Genomic DNA, 17,506 nt, shown 5'->3' on the forward strand with positions numbered 1-17,506 from the left:
ACTGGTGGGCCTACCTGTTAAGCTGTAGTGCCTCTTTTAGCAGTGCTTACCATTGATCTTCCAACTCTTTGAGACGCCTTGTACTTCGATTATCCTTAGTTTAATTATTTGATGGACTAAAATCTAATTAAAGTAACTGGATTTTCAAGCTTTTAATAATAAAAGGAAAAACCCTAGGTTCTGTGTGAATCCTAATGACTTCTGAGAAATTGTTTGCCAAAACTTACTTTAAAATGGTCAAAGGAACTAGGGTGTTCAGCTTAGGAAAAGAGGATTCAAAGTGAAAGTCTGGTTGGCAGAAAAATTACACCCTATGTGAAGCTGAAAGATAGAACTTGGACTAGAGAGTGAAAATTGTGGGGAAATCTATATTGGCTTAATTCTAAGGCAGAATGGGCAGTATCTGCAGTACTGAAAAATAAAGAGAATTTTTTTTTTTTTTTTTTTTTTTTAAGTAGGCTCCACACCCAGCGTGGAACACAATACTGGGCTTGAACTCATGACCCCGAGATCAAGACCTGAGCTGAGATCAAGAGTCAGACACCTAGACTGAGTCATGCAGGCACCATGAAATAAAATTACTTTTAAGGAAGATTAGCTAGTTCCCTTGCATCAGTAATGAACAGTTAAAACTAGCCAACTTTGCCCAGAGTACTGTAAATGTTCAAGCCACATGTTACAAGGAGTAGGCTACGTAACTTTAAGTCTGTCTTCCAGCTCTGATTAGATCTGTTTGGCTTATCTGAGGCGCATTGCATAGGCTATCTACTGAAAAGACTGAAGATCTTCAAGAGTAATGCACAAAAGTTTTATGACCTCACGAAATTTGACAACCATTATTTAATAGTAAACATAAACTTTTTCTCTACTAAAACAGAGTAACATTGAATTTTCTCTATTTTGAGAGGGTTGAATGATAGTGCATTTTTGTGCAGAAGAGTATTGTGATGGTGGCCAGTATTTTTGTAGTCTCTTTCTGTTGACATTACTGTATATACCTCTAATTGTTACACAATTTGCCTAAAATGCCTAAATTTTACACAAAATTGATACATGCTAGTTAAGAGTATTCAAGTCTGGAATTAACTTTGAAACAATGACTGACAAGTACCTTAGCTCTTAACTACTTTGCAGTTCATTTCAGATGTCTGAATTAGTTAATAATACTTAAAATGTTGGGATGAAGCTGAGTCTTTGAGGGGCTGACTCCCTCATTCACTGCCATGTCCTTGTGTCCAGCACTGATCTGTGCTTATTTAATGTTGGGTCAATCCATGAATAGTATCTGATCTAACATGTTAGGTTTTTTCCCTAAAAAAAATTTTCCCATAGGGAAAAAAGGGAAAAAATCATGTTATAAAAACTTTTTCAAAGAGGAAAGCAATATTTATGAGGACTAGAATGTTTAAGAATGGAACAACATTTTAATCTGCAGGAGTGTTTATTTTAATGTAAATTAATATCAGCTAAATCAATTAAAAATAGAATAGAATAACATATAAGAATAGAATAACATTTTAATCTGCAGGAATTAAGTAATACAGGAGTGTTTATTTTAATGTAAATTAATATCAGCTTAATCTATTAAAAAATCCTTACATCACCTGTCAAATCCAAAACTAGATTACATCCCCAACTTTTGTTTTAGTGGTCTTTCTTTGTTACAGATTATCTTTCTTTTTAGTCAGCACAGTCGTTAGCACCTTTTTACTTACTCTTATCACCAATAGTTATGGAAGCAAAAAGAACCACAGATAAGGCAGTTGCCTCAAACCTGTTTTTATTTCTTTGAATAGGATCAATTTCCTGATTCTAAATAACAGTGAATGGGTAATGTAAATTATATTTATTATTAAGCTGTCATATTAGAATAAGTATGAGTTCTGAAAACTTGAAGGGGAAAAATGCCTATTCCCTATAGGCATTTAATCAACATGTATAACTTCCTGAATAAAATGGAAACATGTGCAGTAAGTAAAGACAGTAATGAATATTAATTTCTCAATTTTGGGGAAAGGTGTTTGCTTTTACATTTCTTCATATTATGTATGTGGCATCTATCATAAATTTGTCATACTAAAATAAAATTTTTAGTCTATTCCTTTATTTGATTTTTCTATAGCTGGGTTTTTATAAGAGCTTCATATGATAATTTTAAGGAATTAGCCAACAAATTCATTCAAACCCATAAGAATAGCAAATTAAATTATAATTTATAAATGGTGTTTTTTGCAGATAGCAAGTAAAATGGGGATATTGTATAAATATCTTGCATAAAAATAAGACCTTAATCATTTCCTGATGTTATAGTGGTTATGAATTAAAAAACTGGTGTGAAAGTAGTTGCTATTCTATTTTAAAGGCAAGAGTAAATGAGCAGGTCATAGATTTGAATGCATGTGGATATATTATTGGATAGATTGGCCTATTTAGCTATTTGATAAACACTGAGCATGTGCTGTATGCAGTGCTGGGTCCTATGTGAGAAGTTAGTTTCAAAGACCATGAAGACCTGTACCTCCCTGAGCTTAGGGAATCTTTGTCTATTCTTTATGATGTAGGCCTCTAATGACTGAGTAAAAGATATGAAAAAAGTCTTAAGTTTGCAGGTATTGTGACTAATGTACCATACATGTGAGATCATTCAGATTTTAATTTCTAAATCTGATATCCGAGGAGGCTTTATAGGTAATGTTTGAAGGTTTAGGGCTGCTCATTAAGGTGTTTTTAATGAACTAGAAGTATTTGTTCTCTACTTAAAGGGAAATGCAGCAGCCATTCCAGAGGACAGAGGCAGGGGGAGCTCTCATGGAATGAGAAGCCCGAGAGAGGAGAATGAAAGAGAAATCAAAGTTGCCTTATAGCTTTCTTCTTCTGGAGGCTGTAGAGATCAGTATTTACCTGAAAGATAGCTCTGAGTTTGTTAGTCTTAACAGTTCTTTGGGCCAGTGACATTTAACTCCAGGATCCTTATGTTGAAGGATCTAGAATGTGCTCTCTCCAATCTGGCAGTCATTAACCACCTGTGGCTGTTTAAATTTAATCACATAAATAAAATTTAAAATTCATTTGCATTAGCCACATTTCAGGTGCTTCATAGCTACATGTGGCTCATGGCTGCCTCATTAGACAGTGTAGATAAAAAAGGGTTCCATTTTCTTGGAAAGTTCTTTGCATGGCACTGATGTAGACAATAAAGTTACATAAGAAAGATGTCAAGGGCTTTAGTTGTGTGGAGGAAATTAGTATATAATTAAAAAGAGTATCTTGCTAGTTGAGATCCTTTAAGACTGAATGTGACAGTATCAGTATCAGTGAATGTGTATCAGTTGACATTGAAAACATTTCAGGCATTTAATTCTTCTTTAATTCTTTCTTTTGCTCCCAAAGTAAAATAAAGAAATGCTATAGTTTTGGGGCCCCTGGGTGGCTTAGTTGATTAAGGGTCTGACTTCGGCTCAGGTCATGATCTCATGCTTTGTGAGTTCAAGCCCCGCATTGGGTTCTGTACTGACAGCTCAGAGCCTGGAGCCTGGTTCAGATTCTGTCTCCTTCTCTTTGCCCTTCCCCCTGCTCACTGTTTCTCTCTGTCTCAAAAATAAGTAAATGTTTTTGTTTTTTTCTTTTTAATATTTTTATTTCTAGGAGAGAGAGAGACAGCGTGAACAGGGGAGGGTCAAAGAGAGAGGGAGATACAGACTCTGAAATAGGCTCCAGGCTCTGAGCTGGCAGTCAGCACAGAGCCCGACGCGCGGCTTGAACCCACGAACCGCGAGATCATGACCTAAGCGGAAGTCGGACGCTTAACCGACTAAGCCACCCAGGCGCCCCGATAAGTAAATGTTTTTTAAAAATTGAAAAAAAATTCTAGAGTTTTGTTTCAGGACTATAAAAATTGGCATGTTTGGCTTTCAAGATGATTCTGAAAGTTAGAATTGTGGATTCACATTTCTATCATACATTTGATTTCACTGTGTAATCTTTTAAGGCAGATAGTGATTTAATAAGATCTTATTTTTTCTTGTTAGTTGATAAAGCCTCTGAAGTTTTGGACTTTCTCACTGTTTAGGTTAATCCACATATATATACTTCACCAATCTCTCAACCCTCACCTAGCTTTAGAAAGCAGCAAATGAATGCTTTTATGTTAGAAGGAGGTACTCATTCTTTTGATCATTACCCACTCCATTTTTTTTTAAATTTATTTATTTATTTTCAGAGAGAGAGAAAGAGAGGGCAGAGAGAAAGGGAGAGAGAAAATCCCAAGCAGGCTCCACACTATTAGCACAGCACTTGATGTGTAGCTCAAACTCAACCAACTGTGAGATCATGACCTGAGCCCAAATCAAAAGTCGGACACTTAACTGACTGAGCCACCAAGGTGCCCATCCCACTCTGTTTTAGACATGTGAAATTAGGGAAAAAATATTTGTAACAAGGCAATACTTTGTAAGTAAATATATGGTAAAGATTATAAATATATGGTAAACATTAATAAAATCAGTCGTTTTCTTTTTTCCCAAGTGGAAATAATTTTATGATTTTTATTATATAATATGCTAATTAGGGAAAAAAACGGACAGTAAAAAAATTGTGAAAGGCCTCTTTTGATCTCCGTGAAAATTCTTCTAGTGTGTTACTGTTCAGTCTGATAATGGCTGTTGTTTAAGGTATGTATGTCTTTTTAATGTATTAATAACTTAAAGCAGAAAAACATGATCTCCATAGGTATCAAAAAAGGATTTGATTGTATTTAACATCTGTTTTTGCTAATTTAAAAATTTCTTAACTAAAATACTAACAGATACTTATGTAAATATGACGAATTTATATTGATAAATTTTTCTTATATTGAAATCTGTTTTTCTAAAATGAATCTTCTTTGATCATATGCTACTTGATTCTTATTTCTAATACTTGCTTTTGTTTTTTGGGTTTTTTTAAAATATTTTTTTAAATTTATTTCTAGGAGAGTGAGAGAGACAGCGTGAGCAGGGGAGGGTCAGAGAGAGAGGGAGTCACAGACTGAAACAGGCTCCAGGCTCTGAGCTGGCAGTCAGTACAGAGCCCGATGCGGGGCTCGAACCCACGAACCGCGAGATCATGACCTAAGCGAAAGTCGGACGCTTAACCGACTAAGCCACCCAGGCGCCCCGCTTTTGTTTTTTTTAATGTTTATTTCTGAGATCATGTATACGAGCTGGGGAGGGAGGAGCAGAGAGGAGGGAGACAAAGGATCTGAAGCAGGCTCTATGCTGACAGCAGAGATCCCCAGTGTGAGAGGCTTGAACTCACAAACTGTCAGATCAGTCATAACCTGAGCTGAAATCGAATGCTTCAACCAACTGAGCTACCCAGGCACACCTATTGCTAAAACTTATTTTAAAAATAGATTGGCATATCTTTTTTCTTTTTTGTGTTGTCTTACCAGATTTTAGTATCCCTAAAAGAATTGGGAAACTGTCCTTAGTCTGTTTCCTGGAACAGTTTAAGAAGCATGGTATTTATCTGTTCCTTTAAAGCATTCATCTCCTTCTTGGAGCCATGGTTCTTTTGTAGGTTGTAATTCTTTACAGCTTTCTTAAATTCTGTATAGGTGTTGGTTTATTCATAATTTTCAAGTTTATCTGCATAGAGTACACACATTATATCATCTATATGATTATGAATTCTTATATTCTTAATTCTGTGTTTCATATTTTTTATTTTTATTTATTTAAAGAACTTTTTTAATGTTTTATTTATTTCTGAGACATACACACACACACACACACACACACACACACACACACACACACACAGACACACACAGACACACTATAAGCAGGGGAGGGTCAGAGAGAGGGGGAGACACAGAATCCAAAGCAGGCTCCAGGCTCTGAGCTGTCAGCACAGAGCCTGACATGGGGCTTGAACCCACGAACCCTGAGATCATGACCTGAGCCGAAGTCGGTTGCTTAACCGACTGAGCCACCCAGGGCCCCCATATTTTTATTTTTGAGAGAGAGAGTGAGAGAGACAGAGCACAAGAGGGAAAGGGGAAGAGAGAGAGAGAGGGAGACACAGAATTTGAAGCAGTCTCCAGGCTTGTCAGCACAGAGCTCGACATGGGGCTCAAACCCACAAACCATGAGACAATGACCTGAGCCAAAGTTGGACACTTAACTGAGCCACTCAGGAGGCCCTGTACTTATTTTAGTTTTAAAGAACTAATTCTTTATTTTTCAGTAATTTTTTTCTATTTTAGTTTTTTTATCATTATGAATTTCTATCCTAAAGGATTATTGATATCCAAATGATTTTTCTCCTTAGATATGATACTTTAAGTGAAGGAAGTAAAGTGACGAATGAAACTTGCCTGTCTGTGGTATAGGCTCCCTTACTTCTATAAAATTGCAACACTTAACTATAATAGGTAGTTGCTTAAATAGAAATTAAGATTCCAGAATATTGTTGTGACTGACCAGTTACAAGCCATAGCTTTTCCTTCGTTTGCACCATCGTTTCGTTGAAACGGTATTTTGAAAGTTAGTCCTGTGCAGTGTGGTTGTTGTTGTTGTTTTTAATAAAATTTCCCATTTAGAATATTGGCATCCTTGGGTGGTATCTTTTTAACTTCAGGTATACTAAGTCAACAAAAGCTTGCTTGCATAGGTCATACGTCTCTACTTAAAGATCTTACAGTTCACAGTAAAGTGAGTGGTAGGTGGTTTTTTTTAATTATTTTTGAGAGAGAGAGAGATGGATGCAAGCGGAGGAGGGGCAGAGAGAGAGGGAGACACAGAATCTAAAGCAGGCTCTAGTCTCTGAGCTGTCAGCACAGAGCCCCATGTGTGATTCGAACTCACAAACTGCGAGATCATGATCTGAGCCAAAGTCACTCAACCAGCTGAGCTACTTAGGTGCCCTGGTGAGTGGGTTTTTAATACCAGTAACACTTGATTTATTTTTTTGTCATTTTGTTTTATACTAATTTATTTAGGGGTTCCATTTTCATTCCTCAGTAGATTTTATGTTTTTCTTATATACTCCTTCACTCATTAATTCATTCAGTTCTGAGGATTACTGAGTTATAAAATTTGTTGACAAGTTCTGGATTTTCTTCAAGAGCTTCATTAATTTCAGTTACTTCTCCTGATAGACGAGAATAGAGCTCACTAGCAGCTTTCACACATTCCAGGAACCATACTCCTCTTGTTTGTTAAATTTTGTCCCAACTTGAGGCAGACTACAGTAAACAACATCTCCCTAAGCTTCCTATACAAAATTGCTGATTCCATTGTTCCAGTACCATTTTCATTTGCTGTCCATTCATGTCTGTCTATGAATTTATGCACTGAGAGCAGAGCACAGCCCGTAGGCAGTATCCGGATGGCACCTGCTCTCCCCGGTAACACTTTAGAACATCAAAAATGTGGGAATATAAAACTAAGCTATATTTAGTTAGCATTAATCAATCGATACATTTCTCTTTATTGAAATACTCCTTTTGTATTAATATCATATTTTATTATAAAATGTTTCTTTTATTTTAGACTAAATTTAAGTAATTGTCTTTCTTTGTAGGTATAAGCGTGTCTTTTCAGTTGGAACCCATGCGATTACTACATATAATCCTAATACCTTAGAAGTAACAAATCAGGTAATCATGTTAGAAGCTGTTAGACATGTTTTGAACTCCATTTGAATTTTAAAAGCCAGGATGTGACCCATGATTTCCCTGGCTTGAAATCCATACTTTAGGTTAGAAAAGTCAACTTTGAAGGAGATCGATATGCTTATATAATTCTTGGTGCTCAGTTCCAAAAATAAATAAATAAAAGCGGGTGGTGAGCATTTATTCATTCCTAGGCTCTAAGGAGTATAACTTTCTGATGTTACTTTTGATTGCCATTTCTTTTATGTGAAATTGGTACATTAGTTCATTATAGTCCTAAAAGTGGTATTAATATTATAATAAAGGTATACGTAAATTAAGTTGCAGTGCAGTACATGGAAAATCCTTGTCATGGAAGTAGGATTACTGTTTATAAGGCAAGACTAGCTTGAATGTGGATAAGTAAACATATTTATATTCCAGTTTATTTTATTTCTAAATCAGACACGTTTTACATGTTCCTTTTTGTTTGTATTAGCACATCTGCAGGTAATCATAAAATTTTATATTCCTCACCTCTTTTCACTTTTATGTATTTTAATTGCTTTGGATTAATGTCAGTAATCATTAAAGTTGGAATACAGATTGGATTTTCTAATTGTTGTCCCTGATAAATGAAAACCTTAAAAAGAATTTGTGTTATAGAATTACTATAAGACATGACATCTTCTAGACCTCTGTGTTATTTTGTTATTTAATCAGTTATTGTGAAATTAAAGCAGTAATGACAGTGTTGTATTTCACCATATTATAGCATCATTTGAAAGAGTTTCTTTTTGTTAGTGGCCTTATGGAGACATTTGCAGCATCAGTCCCGTTGGAAAAGGACAAGGAACAGAATTCAACCTCACATTTCGTAAAGGCAGTGGGAAAAAGTCAGAAACTTTAAAATTTTCTACAGAGCACAGAACAGAACTTCTTACAGAAGCATTGGTAAGAATAGTTCCATGTTAATAAGCTAAATTTCTGGGTTGTTTTTTTTTTTAAAAGAAACAGTTACATTATAGTACAGATACTAATGTTTTGAGTCTCTGACTGCAGTGCTTATTTTTTCTTATTGACTGTTAACTTGATTCGGTGAAACTTCCACTGTCTCTGATAGAAAGCCTGGAAAATCCTATATTTTGAGAGTGTTTAGTCTTTTTAAGCGCATATATAGAGCAAAATAGTCATGTGTTGTATCTATCTTGTTTTTCAGTGAAGTTCCATATCTTTTATTGAACAGCCTTAAGTTGTATCTTCAATAATATTTTTTAGTATTAAGGTTATCAAGTTGGTATTTTACGTGTTTTGGATAGAAAGGACTGAACTGTGAATCTTCCTTACCAGTCGGTTGTCATAAACTATGATTATGTTTTCTCTTTCAGAGATTTAGAACTGATTTTTCAGAAGGAAAAATCACAGGAAGGGCAAGTATTTAACATTTATTAATATCTATTTTTATTTTATCTAATGTTGCCCGTTAATTATGTAGAAATTATTATGTAGAAATCTGTGATCTGTGTGTTCCTTTTATGGCAAAGCTGAAGGGAAGAAAGGAATCATCATTAAATGTTTCTGGCACTGTGTGATAGATGAATGTAGTTTAGTAGGAAACCCAAATAAGAGGAATTATACTTATGACTGTTAATGCTTATGATAAGGAAAAACATCTTCAGGCAGAACTGTGGAGCAATAAAAACAATGCTTTACCCACTCAGGTACTTTTTATTCAATATTCTCAAGAGCAATCCTAAGTATCACACTGTGGGTAATATCCCTTGGAACATGCAGTACTTATTTGGTGTAGGGTTTTTCTATTTCAGAGGTATTAAGGTTTTAAGAACTTTAGGGTGTATCCAAACTGCCTTATTATATGTTTCTGCACTGTACCTGGCTGCTAGTAAGGCTTTGCATGGTACACTGACATCTTGGAGGAAGTCATGGTTACTTATCAGAATCTTCCTAACTTTCTCAGGTGATCTGTAATCACGTTACAACAGCATTTAAACTAAATCAGAGATTTCTGAGGAGTGGAAATGGGAGTCTATGCTTTTTTTTTTTTCCACTCTCTTGAAATACTGAATTTCTTTCCATGAGAAGGTATTGCTTTTATAACGAGGATATGGGCAGAAAAATGCCTAAACTGATAGCACTTCAGAATTCTGTCTCTTCCAGTAAAAGGCAGGAATTGAATTCTGAGAAGCTGGCAGCACCATCTCCCTGTCTTTTAAGCCCTCATCCTTTCTATGGATGTGCTGCTAGTTTTAGCATTCCAGAAGCCTCCCTGATCTCAAATCAAGCAACTGACTGGCTCAGGACTCATTTAAAATAGATTAATGGCAGTTGGCAAGCTTCTTGTTTCTTGTTCCTTATGAGCCCCAGTCAGATTTCTATAAATTACAATTTCTTTCATTTTGGCATTTGAGTTTTCCGTATTCCTCATCTGTTTGGAAAACCATGGCTTCCAAAAGCATACTTTAGATTTTGTTTATAAGCTTCCCCTTATATCAGTTAATTTCAGCACCTTAATATGTTTCAAAACAATGTCACTAAAGATAGTGAAGTTAATTTTATATCAGGAATAAATGGCACCTTCCCCTCCCTCATTGCTCTGTTGCCGCACACTCTTGCATAAATTGAATTTGACGCTCAGGCCATCGATTTGAGATATACTCTACATTAGGTCTCTAAGCCTCTCTTAGCCTCTGTAATCCTGAGGGATAATGATGTGTTTCCATCAGCACAGCTCGTTATGGCCATTGATTATCAGCTGGGAGGAATAGAGGCTGTCCTGCAGAGTGGGTTGGGGTACATGAACACGTATAGTTTGGGAAAGCACCACCATTTTCGTGGCTTTCCTTCTTCTGGAGAGGATTGGCACTGCTCCAACCTTTACTTTAGAATCAAGGTTCTAAATATATTCTTGGGTTAATGCAGGCCCTTTGTTGTTCTGCAGAATTCCTTTTATGGAACGGTAATGTGCATTATGTCATGGATCAGTAGTAGTGCTGAGGGGACTTGATGTCCTGTGTTCCTGAGCCAAACTGAGGCTCATTGCTGGGTTCAGGGTTGGGGTTTTGAAAGAGGTGTTTATTAATGCCTTACTCGCTTTTCTAAACACTTGAAAGACAGTTTCTCTCATTTCAGTATTAGAAATAGTTGTACTCTTTTTTTTTTTTTTTTTAGTTTCTTTTAATGTTTATTTATTAGAGAGCACGTGAGAGTGAGCAAGTGGCGGAAGGTCAGAGAGAGAGGGAGACATAGAATCAGAAGCAGGCTCCAGGCTCTGACTGTCAGCACAGAGGCTGATGCGGGACTCGAATCCACAACTGTGAGATCCTGAGCTGAAGTCTGGTGCTTAACTGACTGAACCACCCAGGCACCCCAGAAATAGTTGTAACTTTTGAGCATCCAATTTACTTTTGCCTTCAGAGTCATGTAACTGACTAGTGCTCCTCTTTGTATTGTTGGGTGGAAAAGTGGGTGGTTCAGGGGATAGTCATTTCACATCTGATACTTGGTTATTTTTATTTTCTCTTGCCTCATTTTGTCTTTATTTGAATTATTTTCTCTTGGATCATATTTTGGTTAGCAACCTTGCCTAATGCTTTTTTTTCTTTTTAAGAATAAAGCTGGGTGGTAAATGGATGTTAACAATTCTAATCACTTATTTTTAAAATGTTTTTAAAAAATGTTTATTTTGAGAGAGAGAGAGAGAACATGTGTATGCTCACAGGGGAAAGGCAGAGAGAGAGAGAGGGGGAGTGAGAGAATCCCAAGCAGGCTCCATGCTGTCCATGCAGAGCCCATTTCAGGGCTTGATCTCACAAACCATGAGATCATGATCTGAGTTAAAATCAGGAGTTGGACACTTAACTGACTGAGCCACCCAGTCGCCCCTCTCCCATTCTGATAGTAGATACTTTAATTTACAAAGGATGTCATCTAGGTAGAATTTTACTTACTAATGTAATCAAATTTACACCTTTGGTGTGATTAGAAAAATGTAAGGATAAACTGAGGCTTCAGCGTATTTGTGTGTGTAGGAAGAAAATTTGGATTAGTATACTGAACCAGCTCCTGTTGTTTAAATTGAATACTGTAACTATTCCAAAATGTAATTTAGCTCTTTTCCATATGTAAGTTGAATTAAAAAAACATGTATCAACGAAAGTTGAAGTCTTTTTTTTCCCCAGTAAAAATTTCTGAGTATTTTTTAGGATTTCCTTTTTTTAAATAGATTTGCATAAGACTGACTTAAAATTATTTCACAAAATATTATAACCTGAACTTTAGTTAATTTAAAAAAGGACATAGTTTCTTCATTTTGAGTGAACATTCTTACTTAAATACAAGCCTCCAAATAGTTAAAATTAATACGTTTAACAATTTGGCTAGTGGAGATGTCTGGGTGGCTGAGTCAGTTAAGTGTCCGACTCTTCTTTCCAGCTCAGGTCATGATCTCACGGTTCATGGTTCGAGCCCTAATGAGGGCTCTGTGCTGGGTGTGGAGCCTGCTTAAGATTCATTCTCTCTCTCTCTCTCTCTCTCTCTCTCTCTTTCTCTCTTTTCTCCCTCTGCCTCACCCCTGCTCACACACTCACTCTCACTCTCAAAAAACAAAACCAATTTGGATAGTAGCTCTAAGTATTTATAATATTGTTTAGATTTCTGGTGGTTTTGGCAGTGACATATAATTCTATGTGATTTTATTTTATGGTAAGCTTAAAAATGAACCTAAAAGTAATGCTGATTCTCTCTCTAGAGGTATAACTGCTATAAGCACCACTGGAGCGATACGAGAAAACCTGTTGTTTTAGAAGTCACTCCTGGAGGCTTTGACCAAATTAACCCTGCAACCAACAGAGTCCTCTGTTCCTATGACTATAGAAACATTGAAGGCTTTGTAGACCTCTCCGATTATCAAGGAGGATTTTGTATACTTTATGGAGGATTTAGTAGATTGGTAAGTAGTATTTTTAAAAAGCCATGTAAAAAGAGGCATAACCATACGAAGGAAAGCTGGGTTTTTTTACACTTCCTTTTCAAATTTCACATGTCTTTTGGAAAAAAGTATAATATTAAGAGTACAGGCTTTGTTATCAAAGAGACCTGAGCTTGAATCCCAACTTGGAGCGCTCTAAAGTGACAAGAGTAATATGTGTGTCATAGGTTTTTGTTATTAGGATTCTGTAAGATAATTTATGTAAAATGCTTAGCATAATATGTGGCTTAGTATTCAGTAAATGGTAGTTACAGTTGTTAATTTCATTATATCAGTGTCTTAACGGAAAGATTCAAAGCTTTCTTTGAAAAAGTAATTTAAGATCTTTTGTTTTTATAGTCTTTCCTCCTTTCCCCAGCTGTTTGTAATCTGAAGTCTGAGTATTCATTGAAACTTCAAATTTGGAGTTCATTGCATGTTTTTGTCTTAAATTTCTAAATTCTATGTGAATTGTGAGGTACAGTGGAGGCCACTTAAGATGCTCAGACCCTATTTGTTAATTGGCAATAGACTGAGTTCTAGATGAAGACCATCTTTTTTTTTTTTAATAAGCATTTTGCCTTCCTTAATTAAATCTCATATCTCAAAGATGAGCACTAGAGTCTCCACAAGGAAAGGCTCAGTTGACCTCACAAGTTTCCTTACTCGTGAGAATTTTAATTTCTATAGATCTCTTAGTGGCCTGGGAACAACTGCTTTATGATTTAGTGTTCTATAGATCCTTCTCTGGGTAGCAGAGCCAGGGCAAGCCTGGAACTTTTTGATAACCCAAGAGGCTACAGTGTAGCAGAAAGGAATGATGATTGGGGAGGGGTGCTGAGCTATGTGATGTACAAAATATGTCAGCTCTTCAGTGTTAGAAGCCTTTTTCCCATCTTGGATTTCACTTTTGCCTGGGTGATGGGTACAATTCTAGTGTCCCTCATCTAGGAACACATATCTAGACATTTTGTTACCTCTGAGTCTAGACCCAAAAGATCTAGGCCCAAAGATAAAATTAGGTTCCTTTGCCACCCTAGAGCCGCCTAAAGCCTGTTGTTGATGTGCCCCATCCAAAGGCTTATCTCTTCCATGGACAGTGGAAATTTGTAATGATTAACCCCTTGTGGAAACCATACCTAATTACAGGAGTGTAGCCTTGCAGACCTTAACGGGACAACTATATCATAGTAATTAAACCCAGCCTTATAGCGTGTAAAGTAAACATTAAGGATAGAATGGTTTGATACTTCCTCAGTTAACCAGCAGTTTTTATTGCTTTCATGGCATCAGGTAGTTTTAGTTTTAATCATCCGTTTTCTAAGCATACTGTACCTTTTAAAAGATGGTAGCTAAAATGACTTAATTTACTATAAATATGATACCATGATAGATTTATTCAGCAAACCCTTATCTGGTACCTTCTGCATAAATAGTAACTATTATAAGCAGCTGGGACCTGAACCGCAGTGTGGGACCTGAACTCACAACCCCGAGATCAAGAGTTGCCCACTCAGCCGACTGAGCCAGCCAGTCACCCCTAAAATCAGGTTTTAAAATGTGATCTCAACCAGTGTTAATCAGCAGGGGGGAGGTATTGGCATATGGACAGGACAATTCTTAATTGCATGGCACTCTCCTCTCCTGTCCTTGGCAGCACATTTAGCATTTCTGGTTTCTAGGCATCAAATGCAGATAGCAATACCTTAATCCTTTGTAAATGTGCTCTTGGAGGTTGATTTGTAATATCCCTCAGCCAGTGACTTGTAAACCTGTAAACATTCCTCAAAGTAATCTTCGAGAAAGCCCACTATATAAAAACGTTAAACCAGAGCTACTTTAGTCGAAACTGGGAATCCTACCCACGTAGTACCCACTACCCCCACTGGACTTGGCTGGAGTCTCTGGGACCCCTTTTGGAAGCCCCAGCATTCTGTTTGCCACATGATGATGGGAACAAGACCCTGAAAGTTATGAAATAATTTCCATTTAGTTAGTTATTTGCAAGACTCTGTATCCCAGACTGTGATTTTAACTTAGTGGTTCAAACAGAACACACAGCTTACTTCCCTTTGATAAGATACACTACCGTTGTTTTTTCTTGAGAATTGCTGCCCTTCCTGTGAATTGATTCAAAATGGTCGCATTATAGTTGTTTTAACCCTGACTTTTCACATTTCAAAATTTGTACAGCATTTATTTGCTTCAGAGCAAAGAGAAGAAATTATCAAAAGTGCAATAGATCATGCTGGCAACTACATAGGTATTTCATTGCGCATCAGAAAAGAACCTTTAGAATTTGAACAATATTTGAATCTTCGCTTTGGAAAATACAGTACTGATGAATCCATCACATCGTTAGCAGAGTTTATAGTCCAAAAAATATCACCTAGGCATTCGGTAAGACTCTATGTTAAAAAAAAATAGTTTGTTCATCTGATTTTGACCTTTTTCTTTAATAACTTTTTAATGTTTCAATTTTGTTTGAAGGAGCCTGTGAAACGAGTTCTAGCACTTACAGAAACATGTTTAGTAGAACGTGATCCAGCGACATATAATATTGCAACTCTGAAGCCTTTAGGAGAAGTAAGTTTGAGATTTAAGTGAGCTTAAGTGAGATTTCTTCCTGTTGATAAATTAGGATGATATTTTATTTTAGTATTTTTTCATGTCTAACGAATGGAAAATAAGGAGAACCTATTTAATATTTCACATTATTTATTGTACTTAGAACAGTGACTTACAAAATTTGGTTTCCAAGTATACAACAAATAGAACTTTGTATTCAGTAATGTATGACAGTCTGAGTGAGACTTTTAAGCAGCTTTTAAATTCTGATCCTGTAAACAGTTTTTTAAATATGGGCTTTTGTAAGCTAAAAGGGATTGTCTGTAGTTCTTCTAAGGAAATATCATAAAACTACCATTTGTTGAACTTGTTTTTTTGTTTTCACTAGGTATTTGCATTGGTTTGTGACTCAGAAAATCCACAGCTTTTTTCAATTGAGTTTATAAAAGGGCAAATACGGAAATATTCTTCAACAGAGAGGTATTTTCTTTAATTTATCCAGCTTTGGAGATCCTAGTATGTGCAAGGCAGAATGTTCCATCAAAAAGGAAAAACAAAGAGTTATGATCTAGATCTTTAAACTCGTATAACTTCGGAAAGGCAGCATCATTTTGTTGCATATTTAAAATAACAATTCACTGGGGTACCTGTGTGGCTCAATCAGTTAAGCATCAACTTAGGCTCGGGTCATGATCTCACGGCTTGAGAGGTTGAGCCCTGTGTCGGGCTCTGTGCATCAAGCTTGGAGCCTACTTGAGATTCTGTGTCTCTGTCTCTGTCTCTCTCTTCTGTCTGTCCTTCCCCCACTCACACTCTGTCTCTCAAAAATTAAAATAAACATTAAAAAATAATAGTAGGGGCACCTGACTGGCTCAGTTGGTTGAGTGTCTGACTGCAGCTCAGGTAATGGTCTCGCGGTCCATGGATTAGAGCCCCATGTTGGGCTCTGTGCTGACAGCTCCGAGCCTGGAGCCTGCTTCAAATTCTGTGTCTCCCTCTCTCTCTACCTCTCCCCTGCTCGTGCTCTGTCTCCATTTCTCAAAAATGAATAAATATTAAAAACAATAATAATAATAAATAATGACAATACAGTTTTCAAATTTCTAAAAAGAATAAAAATGGTGTTTTGATTTTAAATGAAATGATGAAAATAAAGTGTATTTCTGTAACTTATGCTTTTAAATAAACTATTTTAAATTATCACCTTTCACTTTTTCTTGTTAAATTGTTTGAATAATAGCAGCAAGTTACTTTAAATTTGCTCTTACCTTAGGTTTTTATAAGTTAGCATCATTAGGCTACTTACTAATTTTCCAGTGTGATAAGCCTGATTATATTACTGTGACTTGGCTGTTGCTGTGAAAACCTGTGAGATGCTATAGCTCATCAACTCCTTCTGTAAGGTGAAGAACTTGAATGCTATCTGTACTGTGAATGACTCACACTCACTTCATATACTAAGTCATTGTCATGGGATTCACGGCTTTTATATTCCAGGCAGTTCTTTTATGCTGTTTAAAAAGATGGAGACTGAGTCTCTTTTTAAAGCGTAGTTGAAACGGTTTCGGTACATTTTGCCACTGTTCACAATGCAGCCTTATTGAAGTCCTGTCACTTCCTGTAGTATGACCAGTAACTTTTTTTTTTTTTTTTTTAACCTTGGAAAGCTTTTGATCTAAGTTCAACAAAAATGACATTTGAAGCAAAAAGGTGGTATTTTTTCCTGTCTTGAATTCAAGGAAGAGAACTTCGGGGGGGCAGGGGGAAAGTGCACATGTTCTAATCAGGGGAGGGATCTCAGCATTTACAGTTTGTCATGTGCTTTATGTACAGTACATTGTTTGATCCTGATCCCAATAAAGTTTATATGCAAAAAGTAAAGCAATTTCTTTGTGACTTTGGATTAGGAAAATCTTTCATTTGTTCATTCGTTCTTCTCTTTATTTTGAGAGCAAAAGGGTGTAAGTGTAAGTGCATGCAAATGGGAAGGGGCATAGAGAGAAGAGAGAGAAAATCCCAAGCAGGCTCCACACTGTCAGCACAGAGCCCGACACAGAGCTCCATCCCCCAAATTGTGAGATCATGATTTGAGCTGAAACCAAGTCAGACGCTTAACCAACTCAACCACCCAGGTGCCTGAGGAAAAGGTTTCTTAGATACAGTACCAAATACATAATTCATAAAAGTCTGAGTAATTAGACTTTTTCAAAATTTAAAACTTTGACCCCATTAAGAAAAGGACAAGACAAGCCACAGACAGGGAGAAAATATTTGGAAAACATAGGTAATAAAAGATTTGCTCCTAGAATATATAA

At 36.3% G+C, this 17,506-nt stretch overlaps 1 protein-coding gene across 2 annotated transcripts in view; it reads left to right on the plus strand.

The window, feature by feature from the left end:
• DNAJC13 (DnaJ heat shock protein family (Hsp40) member C13) overlaps nucleotides 1-17,506 on the plus strand; it is a 124,267-nt gene that overhangs the window by 26,557 nt on the left and 80,204 nt on the right. For both annotated transcript variants that reach the window (XM_077752284.1, XM_077752285.1), the window contains exons 3-9: nucleotides 7,567-7,642; nucleotides 8,441-8,590; nucleotides 9,025-9,066; nucleotides 12,405-12,605; nucleotides 14,817-15,023; nucleotides 15,114-15,209; nucleotides 15,580-15,671. In XM_077752284.1, coding sequence (XP_077608410.1) covers nucleotides 7,567-7,642; nucleotides 8,441-8,590; nucleotides 9,025-9,066; nucleotides 12,405-12,605; nucleotides 14,817-15,023; nucleotides 15,114-15,209; nucleotides 15,580-15,671 — 864 coding nt within the window. The remainder of the gene's footprint in view (nucleotides 1-7,566; nucleotides 7,643-8,440; nucleotides 8,591-9,024; nucleotides 9,067-12,404; nucleotides 12,606-14,816; nucleotides 15,024-15,113; nucleotides 15,210-15,579; nucleotides 15,672-17,506) is intronic.

Source organism: Crocuta crocuta, unplaced genomic scaffold, assembly GCF_008692635.1.
Source record: "Crocuta crocuta isolate KB4526 unplaced genomic scaffold, BGI_CrCroc_1.0 scaffold580, whole genome shotgun sequence".
Taxonomy (NCBI): Eukaryota; Metazoa; Chordata; class Mammalia; order Carnivora; family Hyaenidae; genus Crocuta; species Crocuta crocuta.